General features: G+C 44.1%; 1 protein-coding gene across 1 annotated transcript in view; it reads left to right on the top strand.

Moving 5' to 3' along the window:
• The first annotated feature begins 399 nt into the window (after positions 1-399).
• Znf507 (zinc finger protein 507) overlaps positions 400-19,646 on the top strand; it is a 29,689-nt gene continuing 10,442 nt past the window's right edge. The window contains exons 1-5 of the mRNA XM_036189250.1: positions 400-569; positions 1,891-1,983; positions 7,265-9,372; positions 10,633-10,747; positions 14,539-14,653. Coding sequence (XP_036045143.1) covers positions 7,267-9,372; positions 10,633-10,747; positions 14,539-14,653 — 2,336 coding nt within the window. The 5' untranslated portion in view covers positions 400-569; positions 1,891-1,983; positions 7,265-7,266. The remainder of the gene's footprint in view (positions 570-1,890; positions 1,984-7,264; positions 9,373-10,632; positions 10,748-14,538; positions 14,654-19,646) is intronic.

The following is a 19,646-nucleotide window of genomic DNA, read 5'->3' on the forward strand; positions in this document are numbered from 1 at the left end:
GTAAAGGATTCAGAGCCCCTGGAACTGGAGTTGTTCAAAGTTGTGAGCCACTCTATGGGTGCTAGGAACCCAAACCCAGGTCCTTTGTAAGAATCTCTCCAGCCCCCAATAAACCTTTTTAAAAGAGTAGTCCAACCAGATTCACATGCAAAAGGGTGAAAAGAAAGATGGGGTAGATGAGGGGATGAAGAATGCCCCAGCAGGTTGAGGCCATAGTGCATATTCATTGAGTTTTGGATCTACACCAGCACTGCCTGGGCACGGATGCCATTGAATACGCCCAGAGCCAAAGGCACTGTTCTCTGGAGGGGCGTGCCCTGTAGTGGCCCCGCCCCATCGTGGGCCCCGCCCCCGCCGCGCGCTTCCTGGCTCACCTGACCCGCCCGCCGCTCACGTGATCCGTCTCGGAGCCGCCATCTTGGAGCCACGGCTGAGGAGGGGGCAAAGCGGGGGAAAAGAGAGGGAAAAGAGTCAGGAGCGAGGCGGGCGAGGACGAGGGCGAGGGCACGGCGGGGTCCCGGCCGGCCAAAGGAGGCTCGCAGAAGCAGCAGCCCGCCGCCCGACCGCAGGTACCGAGCCCCGGGCCGCCCCTCCGCTTGAGCGCCGCGGGCCATGTGCGGCCTCGCTGGTGACGCCCGCTTCCTCCTCGCCGGTGACGCCCGCGGCGCTGCCACGCACCAGAGCTCCAGGGCCAGTGTGCACTGTCGTCCCTCTGGCGGGCCTGCGGAGACCCGGGGCCCGCCGTGCCGCTCGGCTGGGGGTGGGAGGCCCGCTGCTCCTCAGGTTCCGCTGTGGCGGCTTTTGCTTCTGGAGGCGTGGAATCGCTTAGGCCAGCCTGGATGGAGCTGAAGTTTCTTTAATCCCCGGCCCTTTGACCACTGCGTGGTGTAGGAAAAAAACAATGCAAAAGAAAATAGCAATCCTGGCCTCCCACACTTACACATCCTCTGGGATGACTGATATTTCCAGAGATCGCTGAGACCCTTGGGGAAAGAGCGTCCACCTTTCCAGACCTGGGACATCCTGAGCGTTGGTTTGGAGTGCTAGGCCTGGGTGATTAATTAGGCCCAGGCAGCCCCCCCCCCCCCACCCCAGGGCGACCTTTTTAGGTTCCCGCAGTGGACTGGAATTTGCTATCGGTCTACATCGCCCAAGGCAATTACTGGCTTTATCACCTTTCCTGAGTTTGTAGTTTGCACTGAAATCTGATTCAGTGTATGGATTGCTTAATTGATTAAAAAGAGAAAGCCTGGCCCTTCGTTTCTTTAACACGGTAACTTGTTGGAAATTAACTTCGGAGGACGCCCTAGCAGTGTGCTAATTTTACTTAACTCTAATCACTAAGTTACTTTCTACGCGAACCAAATAAGCATCCTTTTAAGCAGCTATAGGAAACGGTAGCAAAGAAATGGAGGACCAGGGCAGGAAACTGCATTGGAAAATATATAGGTCACGCCACGCTGTCATGTCTTTTCCTCGCTACCATTCTGCCCACTGTGTTTGACTAATTTACATAATCACCCCTTAGGCTGTAATTTTGGTTAAAGTTAAAATACCAATATGTGATTTATTATTCCATATTGGTTAGAAAATTATGTCAGTAAAACCAGTAGTTTGCTGAGTAAATTACTTACAAGGTGGGGTGGGGGGAACCTTAAAACATACAATTGTTAGATGTTCCCACACTCATTCGTTTTAGCTTCCTCAAAATCCTCTACTTGTTAAGTAAATTATGTAAATTTGCCTCACATAATTACATTGCATGAACAGCCTTCTGAAATTTCTTTTTAATGTTAAGTATTGGAAGTTTCTTCACTGCCAAAGTAAGTCATTATGTTTCACCAAGAAAGAGAAATATTTGATTCTGTTTGATTTCCTTCTTGGCCACAGCTGGATTGTGACGATTGATCCAGAAGACTGCATTAATTTCAGGAATTGATTGGAGAGACACTGTCTCTGCCACTAACAGCCATGTAACCTTCGGTAAGTCACTTACACCTCACTGAGTTATCTTATTTGTAAACTGTGACACCGTTGTAACTGGACCCAAAGAATTCTGGGGCTCTAGTACAGGGAGCTGTTTCTTTCCTCCATGTGGATGCTTTGTTCACCTTGAGGATGGAAATACTGGGGAAAGCATGGTTTTAGAATACAATTGGCAAGGATTCCGGTTCTTAAACCAGATACTACCTCACGCCTACGAGCCTCAGGTGTGTTACTTTACACCTCATATCCAGAGAAGGGGCTGGGTACCAGAGTTAGAGGAGTGTAACAGGAAACGGAGAACGGCCCTACTCTAAGTTTGCATCTCAAGGACAGTGGTCCCCAGCACTGTGCTTGGCTTGGGTGTTTCATGAATTCCACTGAAGCTTAGTACTGCTTGATGTTAGTTAGGCCTGTGTCTTAATCGTAGCTGCCAAGTCAGAATATTGTCTCAGGCTAGGTGCCAGCTAAGAAACTCTACACTGTGAGACCCATTACTTACGTATTTATACTTTGGTTTTCTTTTACATTGAGCTGAGAAGATTTTAAATAGATTATAGCTGACATTAGGAAGGTCTGAAGCATAAGTAGCTTTTATGTTACTTTTAATAGACAGTTTGTAACTCTGTGCTCTAAAAGTCTATCCAGCTTTACCCTCACACTCAACACGAGAAGACTCTAAAACAGTAACTTGCCTAGGGTCACACAGCTGAGAGCATGTCAGAGGAGGGAGGACCCTACCTTCCTTTGGTTGAAACAAATGTCAAAGAGATATTAAAATTCTTGAGAATCTGAAAGAGTGTGAAATTCATTGGCCATCACTTCTCTTGTTTTGGGCTTGGAGTTTTTGTTTGTGTGTTTGCCTAGTTGGAAAAAAAGAAATCCTTAGTCTGAAAGAGAATGTTCTTACATCATCTTGTTCTGTCTTCACATATACCCAGAAGATTACAGCCCTTTCCCCATGCCCACACGAATTGTAATCATACTGCTATAACTAAAAGGGACTAATTAGATACACAAATACACCAAATAGCAAATTATAAGAAAATAAAGACAACTGAATTTGTTCACTTTTTGTGGGAAAGACACTAATTACAAGCTTTTTCCTGTGGATTACTGTTGTCAAGGACAGATCTGATAGACTTAGTGGGAAAGACTGTAGAGCATTTCTGGTTTGGGAGAGTAGTTTGTTTACTGGACCTGACTTGATCTACTGATCTAATGGTGTAGCTAATGATTCCAAACAAGAAAACTTCCACTTGACTTGGGTCCTAGTGAACCTTCCTCGAGTCCCTACCTCAGGGAGTATGCTCTTTCCTTCTTGTAAGAAGATGGTCATTTAGAGCAGGCTTCCTCATCTCAACCTTTCTTGTTACTCTTGCCCTGTTATTAACAGTAGGGAGGCGAACAGCAGCAAACTCAAATCCAGGTAACTTGGGGAGTTGTATTTACAAAGATGGTATTAACCCGGGTATTGTGTTCCTATAGGCAGGCCACAGAGGTGGTGGCGTCGGTGGGAGTAGCAGCACCAAGAGCCGGGCAGCACCAAAGCCAGAACCAGATTTGTGGAGAGCAGCTCTCTGGGAACCTTCTGTCAAGAAACAAGCAATCCAGGGTGACCTAGAAGTAGGGAACCAGGATGTTGACTGTCCCTCTGGTCCTTATGGCTCTCCATTGGCAATACCCAGCCAGAAGACCAGGGAGCATAGTGATAAAATCCCTTCTGGGACAGAAAGTCCCATAGAGAGGAGGACACAGAGGATGAAATCTGCCGTGCCCCTAGGTGCTGGGGTCTTGTCCTGCCTCTTCAAGAAGCCTGGTGCCTGCTCTCTGCCTTTCAGTCTCTCAGGACTTGGCCATTGTGTACTTAGCCTTGATATTACATTGCCGTAGTATTGGAAAGCTGGCACTTAGTCTTCCCTAGTTTCTCAATGTTCTTGTCTTTATCCATCTGTGAGTAGCTAAGGGAGTGTAAAAATGCTCCTGTCCTGCCTGGTTGCTTTGTGCATTGCACCTGATTATGATTTTGCTTTTTTTCAGGGCAGGGTGGTACTTTTATCTTTGGTTGTTTTTGATAGGAAAACCTTTAGTAGGCATTTGCACAAGTAGAAAGAAGAGTATAATGTAATCATCCCATCCCCACCTTCACTGACAGAGTCGGGGTTCTTACCCTAGCTCATCTCCCCAGCCCCACCTACTTTCATCCCCAGGAGCATTTCTTTGAGCTGTTTACATCTCTCTCTCTCTCTCTCTCTCTCTCTCTCTCTCTCTCTCAGGTACAAGGGTGGTCTTCAGATCCCTCGGGTTCCCTGCTGTGATAGGAGTCAGTGGGGTTGTATGCTGACTTTCTTTTCAGCTCTCAGTTAAATGAGGTTGAGTTCACTTGACATATATAATGTACAAATAGATATCTACATATCTACATGTATTGTGTATATAATACACAGGGACTGTGTGAATGAGCTAAGAAAAATATTGTGAAAAGTGAAGAGTTGGTTTTAGTGACCTCCTCTCCTGTGTACTTCTACTAGGGGATGTTTGTGACCTTTTATTTAACAGACTTTTCTTTTAATGAGTTTGTGCTTGCTTGTTGGTTTTGCCTGCAGACCTACACTGGTTTTTTCAGGTGTTTCTTGATGCGTTTTATGTTGTCATATCGGTTTGATAGCTGCTTTACTGTACTTATCCCCAAATGTATGCAGCCTCTAAAATGAGATACTTACATAAACGTTCCCGGGGAAATTGGAGCATCTGCCGCAAATTGCCATTAGCTCTTAATGCCTGAGCACACACAGCTTTGAAAGTGAGTGTTGTGTCAAATTCTTTTGTATTGTCTTTCTTGAGCTTAGATGAACTCCTCCTCCTCCTGATTTTACTTTCTAAGGAACACATTGAACTATCCCTGGGGAGCAATTTGCACTCTGTCTTTCTCCTATTGGATCATTAAGTAGAAGAGAGAAATCAGGAGTCACCTTTGTAACACTGGTGTGAGGTCTGTGGAGCAAACATTAACAGTTCTCTAGGTTAGCCTGTGTGGCTGTTACACGTGTGGGAAGGAGACCTTGGCTTTACAGTAGTAATAGAGAGCTGTATCCGGCCAACAAACTGGAAACGTGTGTAGATTTGTTACTTTTATTATGTAACTAACATACTTTAACAGTTGAATTGAATGACAGCAAAAATCCTTCAGTTATGGCCCCATAAGGAAGTCAGCATGCACATAAAGAGTCACAGCACCGTTCGGCCAAAAAACACTGGATTCTTGTTTTTTGGAGTGGTCTGTGCGTTAACACTTGCCTAAGTGAGGTCAGAAGTCAATGTCAGTGTCTTTCTCTCTTGATTTCCATTCTTTTCTCCTCCCCCACCAACCCCAAACAAGGTTTCTTCGTGTACCAGCTCTGGGGTTATAGGCATGTGCCACCATGCCCAGTGCCTAGCTTTTACATGGGTGCCAGGGATCCAAACTCAGACCCTCATGCATGCAGCAAGCACTTTATCCACTGAGCCCTCTCTTTCTAGCCCCTAAGACTGGAATCTTAAGACAGTGAGCTGTTGTTAAGAAGAAGCCTCAGGAAGGGGTTTTTGTTTTTTCCTGAAGAACCATGGTGTTCTCTATCGGTCTCTTCTGTAGCAGCTGGAAGTTTGGTATAGAAATCTAAAAAGACTTGTTTTTGCTAAGGATAAACAAATGGACACAAATGTTCTGAGAGGTGTTTTCAGAGCCTAGGATGGCTATGTTGTGGCTCTGGAATAGCCCTCCATTAGGCGGCTGTGACAGGCTGGCCCTAGGACAAGAAAAGCTGGTGTTAGCTTTTAAGATAAAACACTTAATTTTTGTCTGACATGGACCTAGACACAGAAAACTCAGGCTGAAAAGAGTGGGACTTAAGAAAGGAAAGGCCACACAGGGTGACTAGAAACTGAGAGGGGCAGGCCGAAGGTGCAGGTGGGGAGCGCGTGGGACTCTGCCTGACGTTCCGTGATCTTGGCTGAGAGCTAAAGGGCTCTCGTGCAGGATTCAGCCACGTGGGGAGAAGAGTGCAAAGCCTGTTACTGGACTTTAAGAATGGTGCCTAGTTCTTGGTCTATAGCTTGTGGCGCTGGAAATCTTGTTGGCATTTATTGAATGTTGTGAATAAGGTTCCAGAATGTACCTAAAATGTGGAAAAACAAAACTTATTGCTGGAAAAGAGCCTAAACTTAAAATTGTGATCCAAGTCAGCAGAATAATCTCACTTTAAGTCAAAGGAAATGTCTGAAGTGAGAGGGCTGCCAGGAAGTATGGAGACTATTCAGAGGCCTAGAGGGAGGGTGATTTCAGGGTATCATGTTCCGTGCCTTGTGCATTATCCAGGCCTACCGCAACCCCTCCCTGACCGTCTTTCTGGAGCCAAACCAGAACTGGAGTGGCAGCATTTTCCTTCTCTGACCCCCCTTCCCTATTGAGGAAGGAGAAACATGTCTGGGAATGAGGAACAGTTGACCACTGATGACCTCTAGAAAGCCACAGCATAGTTTGTGGTTTATCTGGTGGACCATAAATCAAAGGAAAGAAAAGGAGGAAGTGAATCATTGCTCTTATTTCGTTTCATTTGCATATAGTACTTCCTAAAATTCAGTGTCCGGTACAGTAGATTAAAATGAATATATTTTCAGAATTTCAAAGATTTGAGCAGAAAAGTGTGATTTTTGTTATCTACAGTTAAAATCTGGCATAAGAAATCATTTATCCAGAGTTGTATCATACCATTGGCTTCACAGACTGATGCGTCCCAGGAACTTAAGGTGATTCCGAAGGATAGCTGTGTTTCTTAAAACAAGAAATCCGGGTCTCTTTGGTTCTAGAATTTTGGGGGAGAGACAGGGTAGGGTGGGGATGTAGAATAAAAGTGTTAAAGTCATTCCCAAGGAACTCGAAGTCTCCTTCATCTGTCTCTAGGACAGTGGTTCTTAGCTTGTGGGTTGTGACCCTTTTGGCAAACCTCTGTCTCCAAAAATATTTTCCTAACAGTTAAGAAATAGCAACAAAAATCATTTTATGGTTGGGGATCACCACACCAGCAGTCACAGCATTGGGAAGGTTAAGAACCTCTGCTGTAGGAGAGTGCATTTCAAAGTGGAATTCTGAACTACTGAAGTCTGTATCAGAGACAATCAGGTGCACTGATGCAGACCTCCCAACTTAGAGGATAGTTAAACATTTCAACCACAAGAGTTGACTTTGGTTTTCTGCATTACATGCATATCCTATAACCCATGCTCTGCTGTGCACTGTCCCTAGATATGGAAGAAAGAAACTGCATTGCCATGTTGGTGCCAGAGATTGGAGAACAGGAAGCTGTTTTAACTGCTGAAGGAGTCCTCAGTCCTGCCTCGGAAATTGACGAACAAAGAAAAGCCAAACCAGATCCATTGGTCCATGTCATCCAGAAGTTAAGCAAGATAGTAGGGCATGAAAAGTCACAAAAATGTCTTCTGATTGGGAAAAAGCGCCCACGTGCAAGTGTGATGCCACATTCTCTTGAAACCCTAGAGCACTGTGAGATTCCAGCTAAAGCAGCTGAGTCCCCTGCTGCTGAGATTAGGAAATCCGAGATGTCACAAGCAAATCCCACTCCAGACTATCCTTCCTCAAATGATGGGAAGGCTATGTCCTACCAGTGTAGCCTTTGTAAGTTCCTGTCATCGTCCTTCTCAGTGTTGAAAGAGCACATCAAGCAGCACGGGCAGCAGAACGATGTAATGCTAATGTGCTCAGAGTGCCACATCACCTCCAGAAGCCAGGAGGAGCTCGAAGCTCATGTGATAAATGAACACGAAAACAGTACCAGTAGCCACGCCCAGCTCAGCTCCTCCGGCCAAGGAGCCACAGAAAGAAAGAATGAGACCATAGTGGACATCCCAGTGAGCATGGGCAGTCCTCAGAGCCATGCTGTCCAAAGTGCAGCCGTGGCAGAGGTGGGCAGGAGGAAGTGGTATGCATATGAGCAGTATGGCATGTACCGGTGCTTGTTCTGTAGCTACACCTGTGGCCAGCAGCGGATGCTGAAGACACACGCTTGGAAACATGCAGGAGAAGTTAACTGCTCCTACCCAATCTTTGAGAATGAAAATGAGCCCCTGGGCCTTCTTGCTTCTTCAGTGTCTGCTGCACCTGGTGGGGTCGATGCGGTCGTCATTGCTATTGGGGACAGCGAACTGAGCATCCACAATGGGCCATCTGTACAAGTACAGATTTGCAGCTCTGAGCCGCTGTCCTCTTCATCTCCTTTAGAAGAGAGCACAGAGGAGGGAGTACACCTAAGCCAGTCAGTCACCCTGGACTCTAACGAGGAGGAAATGCTGGAGGTGATGTCTGACTCCGAGGAGAATCTGTTTGCTGATAGCTTGCTCTCATCAGCACAGAAAATCATTAGCAGCAGCCCAAACAAAAAAGGACATGTGAATGTCATTGTGGAACGTTTGCCAAGTGCAGAAGAGACCCTCCCGCCCAAACATTTCCTCATGAATGCTGAGATGGAAGAGGGGAAGAGCCTGAGCCCTGCCAATGCCCAGACTGGGTGTGGAGAAGCAGGGGACATCTACCATGCTGACAAATGTACTGTTGATATTGGGGGGTTGATCATTGGCTGGAGCAATGCAGAGAAGAAAGACGGTGAGCTAAGTAAGGGCCTGGCTCCTGATGAGAATGCCCCACCAGGACGGAGAAGGACCAATTCTGAGTCTCTCAGGCTGCACTCCTTAGCTGCAGAAGCCCTTGTCACCATGCCGATAAGAGCTGCTGAACTAACGAGAGCCAGCCTTGGGCACTATGGGGACATAAACCTTTTAGATCCGGACACTGGACAAAGGCAGGTCAGTGGTCCATTGGCAGCATACTCAAAAAAAATCATGTCTCCTCTTAAGAACTCTTCAGATGGAGTGGCAAATTTTAACCAAAGCAGTTCCACTGTGGTAGCACTTCCAGAGGGAAGGCAGGAATTGTCAGATGGGCAAGTTAAGACAGGCATCAGCATGTCACTTCTTACTGTAATAGAAAAACTGAGAGAAAGGACAGACCAGAATGCATCAGATGACGACATTTTGAAAGAGTTGCAGGACAATGCCCAGTGTCAGCCCAACAGTGATGGGAGTTTGTTAGGGTCCAATGTGGTGGAATACATCCCGGATGCTGAGCGGCCCTACCGCTGCCGCCTGTGCCACTACTCAAGTGGCAACAGGGGCTACATCAAGCAGCACCTCCGTGTTCATCGGCAGAGGCAGCCTTACCAGTGTCCTATCTGTGAGCACATAGCTGAGGACAGCAAAGACTTGGAAAGCCACATGATCAACCACTGTAAAACCAGAATCCACCAGTGTAAGCAGTGCAAAGAGTCTTTCCATTATAAGGTGAGCAGCAGTCGTGAGGGTGGGCAAGAACTTAGTAGATGTAATCCAGCCACTTCATTTTGTATACCAGGCAAATGAGTTCCAGGGAGGTTTGATAAGATGTGTTTAAAAGCTGAGTCTCTACAGTTGCTGTCCAGAACTTCTTGTTAGTCTGTAGCCTCAGCACCTGTTGCTTTCGTGTTTTCCCTTGTGCATATTTTAGGCACTGGATTGTTACTTGTAAAGGAATGCAGAGTAGGCTGACCAGCACACATTTGACATAAAGGGCTAGACCAGCCGCCACACAACCCGCAAAAAGTCATATGTGTCATTGCAGAAGGGAAGCAGGCAGTGAGACCTACTGGGAGCGGCACCCTAGAGATGAAGCCATACTTGATGGACAGTTGAGGAACTTGGCTAGGGATCAGCCCAGAACCTCACAGCTGCTAGGCAAGTGCTTGGCTGCAGAAGAACATCCCCAGCCCTTGGGTTTGTGAGAGTCCTGCTGAATGTACCAGGCAGCACTTGAACTTGCAGTCTTTTTCAGACTCCCTCCTGTGTGCTGAGATTACAGGGCTATAACCCACACATGGCCATTGACTGGACTTCCATGGGTGTTCAAGGCAGGTGTTCATCTTGTACTGAGCCAGCAGCCATTGTAAAACGTTATTTGCCTTCCCTAAAGGGTACCTGAGTCAGTCCCGGGTCGTTATTGATGTAGATCTCCTTCAGTGTGGAGGTATTTGAAAACGAATCTTTATCAGCCAACTGGGTCATAGACTGTCACACAGATTACCTGTAGTTGGGGTCCAGGTGGTGAACTTCTTAAAAAAGGAACAAAAAGTTGCTTGTGTCTGAGGTTCATCTCTAGCCTGCTGGCCATGTGGGAAGCACGCCCATGCTGTGTGTAAACACCTCCGAAGACAGACTCTGTGTTGAAAGAACAGGAAAAGATAGACGGACTTTTTGATGAGATTGCAATCAGCTAGTGTCTGTCTTTCTATAGTTTCACATGTGCCAAATGGTTTTTAGTAGATTTGACTTTAAAATATTAATTTTTAAAAAAGCAAGTAGTAAATTAGTAAGGACTTGGCTGCAACTGAGCAAGCAAGTAGATGAGGTCCAGGTGGTGGTTTTTTTGGGTTTTTTTTGTTGTTGTTTTAAGAGAAAACAACACCCTAGAATCCAATTGGTAATGGGTTCTAGGCCAAAGATCCCAAAAGCAATCAACCCCTTACATAGCCTCCTGGTAACTGTAAAGGTGTCTTACCTTTTTTTTAGAGCCAACTGAGAAATCATGAGAGAGAACAGCACTGTCTGCCCAACACCTTGTCAGTAGCTTCAAATGAGCCAAGAATTTCCCGTGATGCTGCTGATGGAAAGTGTATTCAGGAAGGTATCTGTGCATTTTCATTAGCGTCTGTTAACTATACAGGATGATGTTTTTCATTAGGGCATTTTTGTAAATGCATGTAATGTGCTTTGGTCACATTCACACACACCCCATCGTCCTCACGTGTGCCTTATTAAATGCGGGCTGCACTGACAAGCTTATGAGGTGAAAATGGAAGAGTGTGTATGTATATTCTCTGGTTCTATGCTGTGGGTGGGAATGAATCTTTCCTTTGTTCCTGTGGAATTTCTGAGAACTGACTAGAGTAAATTACATCTAGTTCTGGGTCAGAAGTACTAAATTTGCAAGGACTGCAGCTGGGCAAGTAGATGTTATGGGTAAAATTTGCAGGGGTCTGTAAGAGCCAGGGTACAGCAGAGAGCTGGAACACAGAAAGCGAGTCTCCGCCCCTTTTCCAGTACCAGATGACCTGCCCAGGCAAAGCTTTTGCAGATGGCAGCCCCTCCTCAAACTTTAACTGAGGGTTCCTGCTGTGATCTTACTCTTCTCCAAGTATGACTGCCAGACTTCATCTGCATTATTTAAACACACACAGAAACCTTTTATGTGCTAGTTAGGTGCTAGCCGGCCGAGTATCTGGTAATAGGAATATTAGAATCAAAAGATTTAATTAGAGTTCCATGAAAAGGCGATGCCACATCCAGAGAATGAGGGATAGAGTGTAATAAGCTGTGCTTCCTGGCATTGGTTCACGTAAATTGATATGCTTTAAATGTCTTCAGTGTGGTACATAGTGTTTATGGGAAATAAAACATATTGGGGTGACTTTCCTTTTTAGATTTCCTAAGAATTAAAGTTAGAAACAACTGCAGAGTAAAATGTTTTACCATAATGTCTCATTAAATTATACCCCAGAAAGCATAACTGATTCCAGAATGTTTCTGAAGGAACTGATTTTGACACCACCGTAGCACCAGAATCCCCTTGTCAAACAGATGCCATCCCCGTAAAACCATCCCGAACAAAAGGAGTTTATGACATGGCATCTGCTTCCGAGGTGGATGGCTGAGCGAAAGAGTTTTGTTTCCTTTCTACAGAATAGCCCTAAATGCCTCTTTTTATTTTAATTCATTATGTTTCCATATCCCTTATAAAGGAGACATTAAGCATTAGACATGATTGGCCCGTAAATCCTAATGAGGGAATAAAGTACATGTGACTCAGTAGCGCCACCTGCAGTTGACTACAGTGCTGGGACTGTTTCCAGCAGCATCAGAGAAAACAAGGGCTTAAAACTACCCAGTGTTTTTAGCAGATTCAATGAAGACTTCAGCATGACCACTCCAAAGTCATTGTTCGCACCTTACCCTGCTCTGCAGTTTTTGTCTGTGACTTAAACACTTGCTCCTGGGATTTAAGATTGTATGCCATGATCATCTTGTTGGTTTGGTTTGGTTTTTGTTTTTCATTTGTTATTTATTTTTGTGGTGCTGAGCAAGCACTCTTCAACTGAGCTTCACCCCAGGCCTTACCATGTTTTTAGTTTTAACCCCCACTTAGCTGCATTTGCTATTCTGTCATAGTAGTGTAGCGGGCATAGCTGATCTCTTCCCACATATTCTCCTGGATGGGTACGTGATTAATTCAGTATTGTTATGATTCATGCTTTGTTAGAGTTCTCTTACTTACTCTGTAAGCTTATTAAACAAGGTGGGAGGGAGGTGCGTGACTGTCACCCTCAGGCTTTGCTGTTACAGAGTCCATTCAACCTGCTTTCCGCACAGAGACCTGATAGAGCAGTACTGCAGATCTTTAGTCAGGCAGAAGGCATGGCATGCCTTGTCTTGAGCAGGGTCTCCTGCCAGGCACTGGAAGTACAGTGAAGGGCATCAGTGCCCTGGAGGAAGTCAGGACTGAACTAGTGGATATAATGTCAGCAAACGTCCTGGCATGGCACTTCTAGCCTTCCTGACAGGGTTTCTTTGTGAAGTTTAAATTGTTCTTTCTTAGAGATCTGTCATTTGTGCAGCCATGGGTTATAATGCCAACACTGCAGAGACTGTGCCTAGACACGTGCAGAAAGAGTGCAAGGCTTATTCAGACCATTTGGTGAAGCCCACTGCTTCCCTCCTATTCTGTAGAAAAGATAAATGAGGCCTCAAGAGGTGTCATAATTTGTTCATTCTCAGACCAGTGGCAGAGCAGAAATTAGGCCCAAGTTGTTAAACTTTAAATCCAGTCTGGATTCTATTGGAAACATTTGCCTGAAGTAGCATGGACTCTCATTCTGTGCTATATTAGGCTTTTCCATCTGTCAGTTTTATTAGTTGTCATTGATCTGTAATATTTCTCACAAAAAACCATTATCCAATGTTTCACACTTCATTTTTTTTTTTCGGGTCTTTTAAAATAAGGAAAAAAAAAACTATATTTGGAACAATGCCATTTATAATCAAGTCCAAGTTTTTAACCTACCAATTAAGAGCAATACTTAGATTGTAATTATGATTAGTGTATTAATGTTATAGATTTATACCAGGAAATTGGGACATTTTGTTCTGCCTGGCAGTAGTTATTAGCCAAAGAAAATTTCAATTTTAGAAAGCTTGAATTTAACTTAAGAATTTTTGGGTTGGGGATTTAGCTCAGTGGTAGAGCGCTTGCTAAGGCCCTGGGTTTGATCCTCAGCTCAAAAAAAAGAATTTTCTGTGTTGAAATTACAGCGTGGGTTTTCTTTTCTTCTGTGATTTTGCTTTGATACTGTGTGCACTCCTTCCCACCTAGGTTTGCTTCATAGCTTGCTTCCTTCCAAGAGCACACAGCTCTTCCCACTCTGCCTGATCCCTGAGCGTCCGTGCTTACCTGCTGGCTGAAAATAACAGTTATAATGAAGATGTCCTGAGCACCTGTAAACAAAGCACAGGCTGTCTTCAGGAAACAGTGCTTATGATGGAGTCCTACAGCTTATGTTGTCATGTGTGAACTACTCATTTGCAGAATGAGCTAGTAATAGGGCCTGTCTCCACTAGATCCGGGTTTGCTACACGTGAGCTGAGTATTTACAGCCCTTGTCCCCCAAACCCATCAGCGTACTAGGTGTGCCGAATTATGGAGCACTTCAGAGTTGGCAGCTGCTCTTCCTCGTCCGTTTAATTGAAGGCTGACATTTAGCAGTAAACTGAGCAAACCCACAAGGTGAAAACTTGAGACTTTTTGTAAGTAGCTCACTACATATGACTTGCAGCCACACTTTATTTTTACTTATGTGGCTCATTATTTTGCTGCATGTATGTGTAGGGTACTACATGAATACAGTGCCCATAGAGACCAAAAAAAAAAGCTCCCCTAGAACTCAAGTCATAGGTGAGTTAGAGACAGTGGTGAGCCACCATGTGGGTGCTTGGAACTAAGCTTGGGGCCCCTGCAAAACCAGCTACTGCTTTTAACCACTGAACCATCTCTTCCATCCTCTGGCCATACTTTATAATTGTATTATCTTATGCTGTTGGCAAATAGATGTTTCTTTAAGACACGGTGCCTGTTGCAAATTCACAGTATATCTTGGTTAATTTAGCTGCTAGACAGTCAGCTTAGCAGCTGGAAGCAAGTTCATTCTGCTGTAGAACTTGGAACATGGTTACACAGAACCAGCCCAACCTGCCCATGTTTACAGGTCAGATGCTGTTCATCTCATGCCTACTGATGGTCTGAGTACAGGAAAGTCTAGGGAGCTGCTTAACACATGTTAATTATACTGTAGGAGAGCCTTGATTAAAATGTTGGCTGCTATGTGAGTCTTACCAAGTCATGCCTGTAAACCTCTCTTCTTGAAGGGAACAAGTCTTCAACCCAGAAGCAGTATAGGTGCGATGTGTGTGATTACACAAGTACAACATACGTTGGTGTCAGAAACCACAGACGAATCCATAACTCAGATAAACCATATAGGTAAGTGTAATGACTCTAGAATTCTAATGCTTGTATTAAAATGATAATTTGATGATGATGATGGTAAATATTTTAGAAATAGTTTGGAATGTGTGGGGCTTGTGGAAACATGTTAAAAACTTAGAAACGATAACATACTGGTTTCTTAAATGTCATTTTAGTTCATTAGGAAACATTTATCGTGAGTCTTAGTACAGCAGATATTCTGGGGCAGTTGGAATACTGGAAGATATCCATGTCTGCCGGTTTTAATGCTCTCATTTCATTCGAGTATGAATTATCATAGCAGTTTCCAGTGCTTTAGAGCCCATTTCCATGATGTAAGATCAGATACTTGTCTATCCCAGCAAAAAGTCAAAAAGCATGAAGGAGGTAAACGGCCTGGGAAAAGGTTTGTTTCTGAAAATTAAGCTACTGTGGTTTGAGCAGTGCCATTTGATAAGTCTTATCTTATATGCATTTAGAGAAAATAATGTATTCTTGGCTAGACAGAATCAGTTGCTAAGCAGTGACCACTGTTCAATAAAGTTGACCTCCTGAAGGTAAAAGGCTACTTAGAGTAAAGGTGTGAGCTTTTCAGAATGTGTCCACCCATCACAGAGCCACACCAGGCACTGTCTGCATAGCCAGGAGCATGAGTGCTTAGCCCATGAGTGCTTGGCAAAACAACTTTTCCCCAATTTCCAACTGTTGCTGGATTTTAGGTGTGATACTGATGAGTCTGAACAGGTTGCTGCATTAATTAATCTTAATAATGATTTTAACTTTTTCTATTCATGACCCTTTTCACCTGAGAAATTTTTCCACAGCTCCAGGTATGTGGGTTTCTAAAATAGGTATTCAAATCAGATATTTACTGATAATCACAAGAAACCTTATGTTAAATGTTACTCGGTATTTGTAAATTTTACCATTTATTAAAGACAGAAGGTTAAGGAGATGTATTTATTTATTTTACATAAAGAATTATACCTTGGTTGAGCAATTGAAACTGAAGGACATAGGTCATCTTCAGCATTTTTCAGAGTTGATCAATATTTTGATTTTATAGCTATCAAAGCTGAGAACACCATTCCCCATAAATACCTGGTACAAAGTAGCAGAAGTATGTTTGGGGCCATTTCAGGAACTTCCAGAAATTCTGTCTTGCTCCCAAGCCAAAATTCATTGAACATTTTTTATTATTATGTATACAGTATTCTGCCTACATGCATGCTTGCAGGCCAGAAGAGGGCGCCAGATTTCATTACAGATGGTTATGAGCCACCATGTGGTTGCTGGGAATTGAACTCAGGACCTCTGGAAGAACAGCCGTGCTCTTAACTGCTGAGCCATCTCTCCAGCCCCGAAGATTTTTTTTTTTTTTTTAATGTAACTCAAGTCAGTATTTCAAGCAGTGATTTTTTTTTAAAAAACAAACTTTGTAATGGAGCACAATCTAAAGATATATGGCTTTGATAATTATGCTGCATCTGGGAGTATAGCTTGGTTTGTAGAGTGCTTGCCTTGCCAGCATCAAGTCCTGTCATCAATCCTAGAGTTGCATAAACTGGGTGTGGTGGCATGGACAGAGCAGTGGCACTTGGGAGTTAGATGCAAATGGATCGGAAGTTCAAGGTCATCCTCAGCTCCATGTGCCATTTGAAGCTAGTGTGTGCTATATGAAACCATGTCTCAAGAAATAAAATATGAAGTCTTTGTTTCTGTATTTAAACTGTGTCTGTAAGAGCAGAAGCTTCTCAGGTAAAGTAAAAAGCACTGCAATTCAGAGCATCACATATCCATCGGCACTTCCTGACTTGACAGGCTCCTCAGGGCAGGGTGTGCATGTAGTGTGTTCAGAGCTGCAGTGAAGCTACATGGTGGAGCACCGATGAGTGCTGCCAGAAACAGCTCAGAGTCCTTACACGTTTGAACTAATGCTTGATTGCTGTGTATTCAGAAGCCCTTTACTGCTGCCGTGTTGTTCATGACCCAGCTTAAGAGACTGAGAGCAAAAGGAATTGACACAGTTACCTCACACAACGTTGTTCTTGAGGACCCAAGTTCAGCTCCCTACACCCACAGGGCAGCTCACAGCCATCAGTGACTCCAGTTCTGAGAGATCCAAAGCCCTCTTTGAGCAGCACACATACACGAGGTGAACAGACATAACACCCATACACATTAAATAAAGATTTTTTTGGGGGGGAGGGGAGTTGAGACAGGGTTTCTCTGTAGTTTTGGTTCCTGTCCTGGATCTCGCTCTGTAGACCAGGCTGGCCTTGAACTCACAGAGATCCGCCTGGCTCTGCCTCCCAAGTGCTGGGATTAAAGGTGTGCACCACCACCGCCTGGCAATAAAGAATTTTTATGTGGTTCTAAAATGTAATGTGCTTGTGCTCTCATGTACTCTGTGTGTTGTTGCTAGTCTCAAGCCTGCAGGCACCTGCTGGTGTGGGAGCTCTGGGAGACACTCGGCTTTTGCCTTAATACCTACCTCTATTTTCAAGGCAAAGAAGGATTTTTACCAAAACATGACGGCCATTCATTATTGCTAGTCACTTAAGTGCTGTGCATTCTCAGTGAGGAGTCTACCTGGATTGAACATGTGGGAACACCTAGGAGAGCCTGATAGATACAGGGCTTTCCTGATATCAGAAAGCTTTCCATTTAAATCTCAGTACCTTTATTCGTGAATGTAATAGGAGGTATACCAAATACACATGATTCGGGCAGGATATGTCTCAGGTCTAGAATTAGATCATACATTCACTCATTGGGAAATTGGTTGCAAATGTTATGTCTCAGGTAACAGAAAAGGCATCTTTACCATCACAGGGTTTATGGATAAACTTACTGTCTAAGACAAAGGTTCCAGGCCCTGATCCACAGGACTAGGCAGGACCTAAAACTCCCTGAGTAACAGCATGATGAAACAAGAATTATTTGTATACTACACATCTCAGCCAAAATGGGAACACTCAAAAAAGATTGTACAGAAGTACCCTCGGTGTGCATATAAGGTGTATATGAAATATGGGTGGGTTTGCTTAGATTTGAATCTCATTATACATACATTGATACTCCAAAATGCAGAGTCTGAGCCACTTCTCTGACTGTAGAGGAGGTTTCAGCTGAGAAGATTGGGCTCACGATATCTGCTGTTGGCATGCCCTGTCCTGCTGCGTGGGTTTATGTACTCAGATATTCTGCCAGGACTTGGTCTCCATTGGTATAGGTCTGCAACTCACTGAGCTAGGAAGCACAATCTTCTTAGTATCTGGTTTCACCCGAAGACCATAGCAGTACTTTCTAATTACTTCATAACCAATCTGGTTCCTTCTTATTGCCTGGTAAACTTACCATCAGTGTTTGAGCTTGTCTTCACAGTCTACCTTGTATGCGTTTCTGATTATTCCTTTGTTTTATCTCTTAAGAAAAATGTGGTAAATTCTCATAGAGCAAGAATGCCTTTTTGTACAGATAGCTGGTCTTTGTCCAAATGCACAGGAGGTTCCTTGTGTGTTTGAGCAACTCTGGTGTTAAGGCTTTTGGTTTTCTCTGTTGTGGTTCCAGTCAGCCCAGCCTGTCTGTGTGATTTGGCAGATACACTGTCATGTGTGAGCCTGTGCCAGCATTAGTCCTGGTCTTCAGTCTAACCCCTCCACCTTAACAGGGTTTGGGCTAAATTCTGAGCCCCCTGCCTAACATGTAGTAGATGCTCAGTAAAGGCTCACTGATAGTTTCTGATATGTCTCAGGTTTGCTCATTTATAAAATGGTTCTGGTTTGCTACAATTTTCATTGAAAAATAAATGCATGTTAGTATTACTATGCCTTTTTAAAGAACTGGCCAAATATATATATGCTAAATTGTATACTGCCCTGTCCAAAAATATTGGTAGCGTTTCCTATAAATATTAGTTTGATCGAATGAAGAACCTTACAAAACACTATAAGTTTGATTGTTAGGTTCCCTGTCTTTCTTTGTGATGTGAGTGGGTGTTTTGCCTACATGTATGTCTGTGTACCATATGCATTCACTGCCCGTGGAGGCCAGAATAGTTAGTCAGATCCCCTGGGGCTGGAATTAGAGAAGGTTTGAGCTGCCACCTGGGTGTTGGGAATTGAATTCAGGCCCAGTGCTAAAGTAGCCAGTGCTTTTAACTGTGATCCATCTCTCTAGCCCCTTTGGTTAAGTTTTTTATCTCTCTATCCCTACCCCTTCTCTCTCTTCCCTCCCTTCTTCCTCTCTACCCTTCTCTCCTCCACTCTCTTCTAAATGTCTTAAATCAACTTGCTGATTAAAGTTAGCATACACCCTGAAAATTACATCCCAAATTCACACTTGATAAATAATCACAAATCTTCTCCAGCTTTAGACAGCACAGCCTTCTTGGTCTTCCCGTCATTAAGTACCCTCACCCCTTTCTCACAGGCACCATATTGACTGGTAGCATCATAAATTAGTTTTGTGTGTTTTGAACTTAATAGAAATAGAACCATATGGTGCATAGATGTTTATGCCTTTTACTCATTATTGTGTGAGTGCTAATAAATTTCATTTCTATATTATGTTCTATTATAAGACTATAATACATAGTTGGGGGTGTAGCTCAGAGGCAGGATGTTTGCCTATGTGCACAAAACCCTGAGTTGATTCCTGGAATTACCAGAAACAATTATTTACTCATTCTGTTATTGATAGACATTTGGATTGCCACCAGATTTTCTTCCTTGTAATGAATAATTCTTTCTTAAGCATTCCTTCACTTGTTTGGGGTGCACATAGGAAACAAGCCCATTTCTGGTCACTTGATACATGGCAGTAGGGTTTCTGGACCTAAGGTGGAGGCAGTGTGTTTAGCATGGACAGTGTCTGCAGCTGAGGGGAGTGGTAATGTGAGCTTCTGCCCTCCTTAGTGCTGTGTGTTGTCTTCGGGTATGGCAGGTGCACTGGTCCCTGGGATAGCTGCTGCCCACTACTGTGCTGGTTTCTTTGCCTGTCCTTG

Source organism: Onychomys torridus, chromosome 1, assembly GCF_903995425.1.
Source record: "Onychomys torridus chromosome 1, mOncTor1.1, whole genome shotgun sequence".
Classification (NCBI taxonomy): Eukaryota; Metazoa; Chordata; class Mammalia; order Rodentia; family Cricetidae; genus Onychomys; species Onychomys torridus.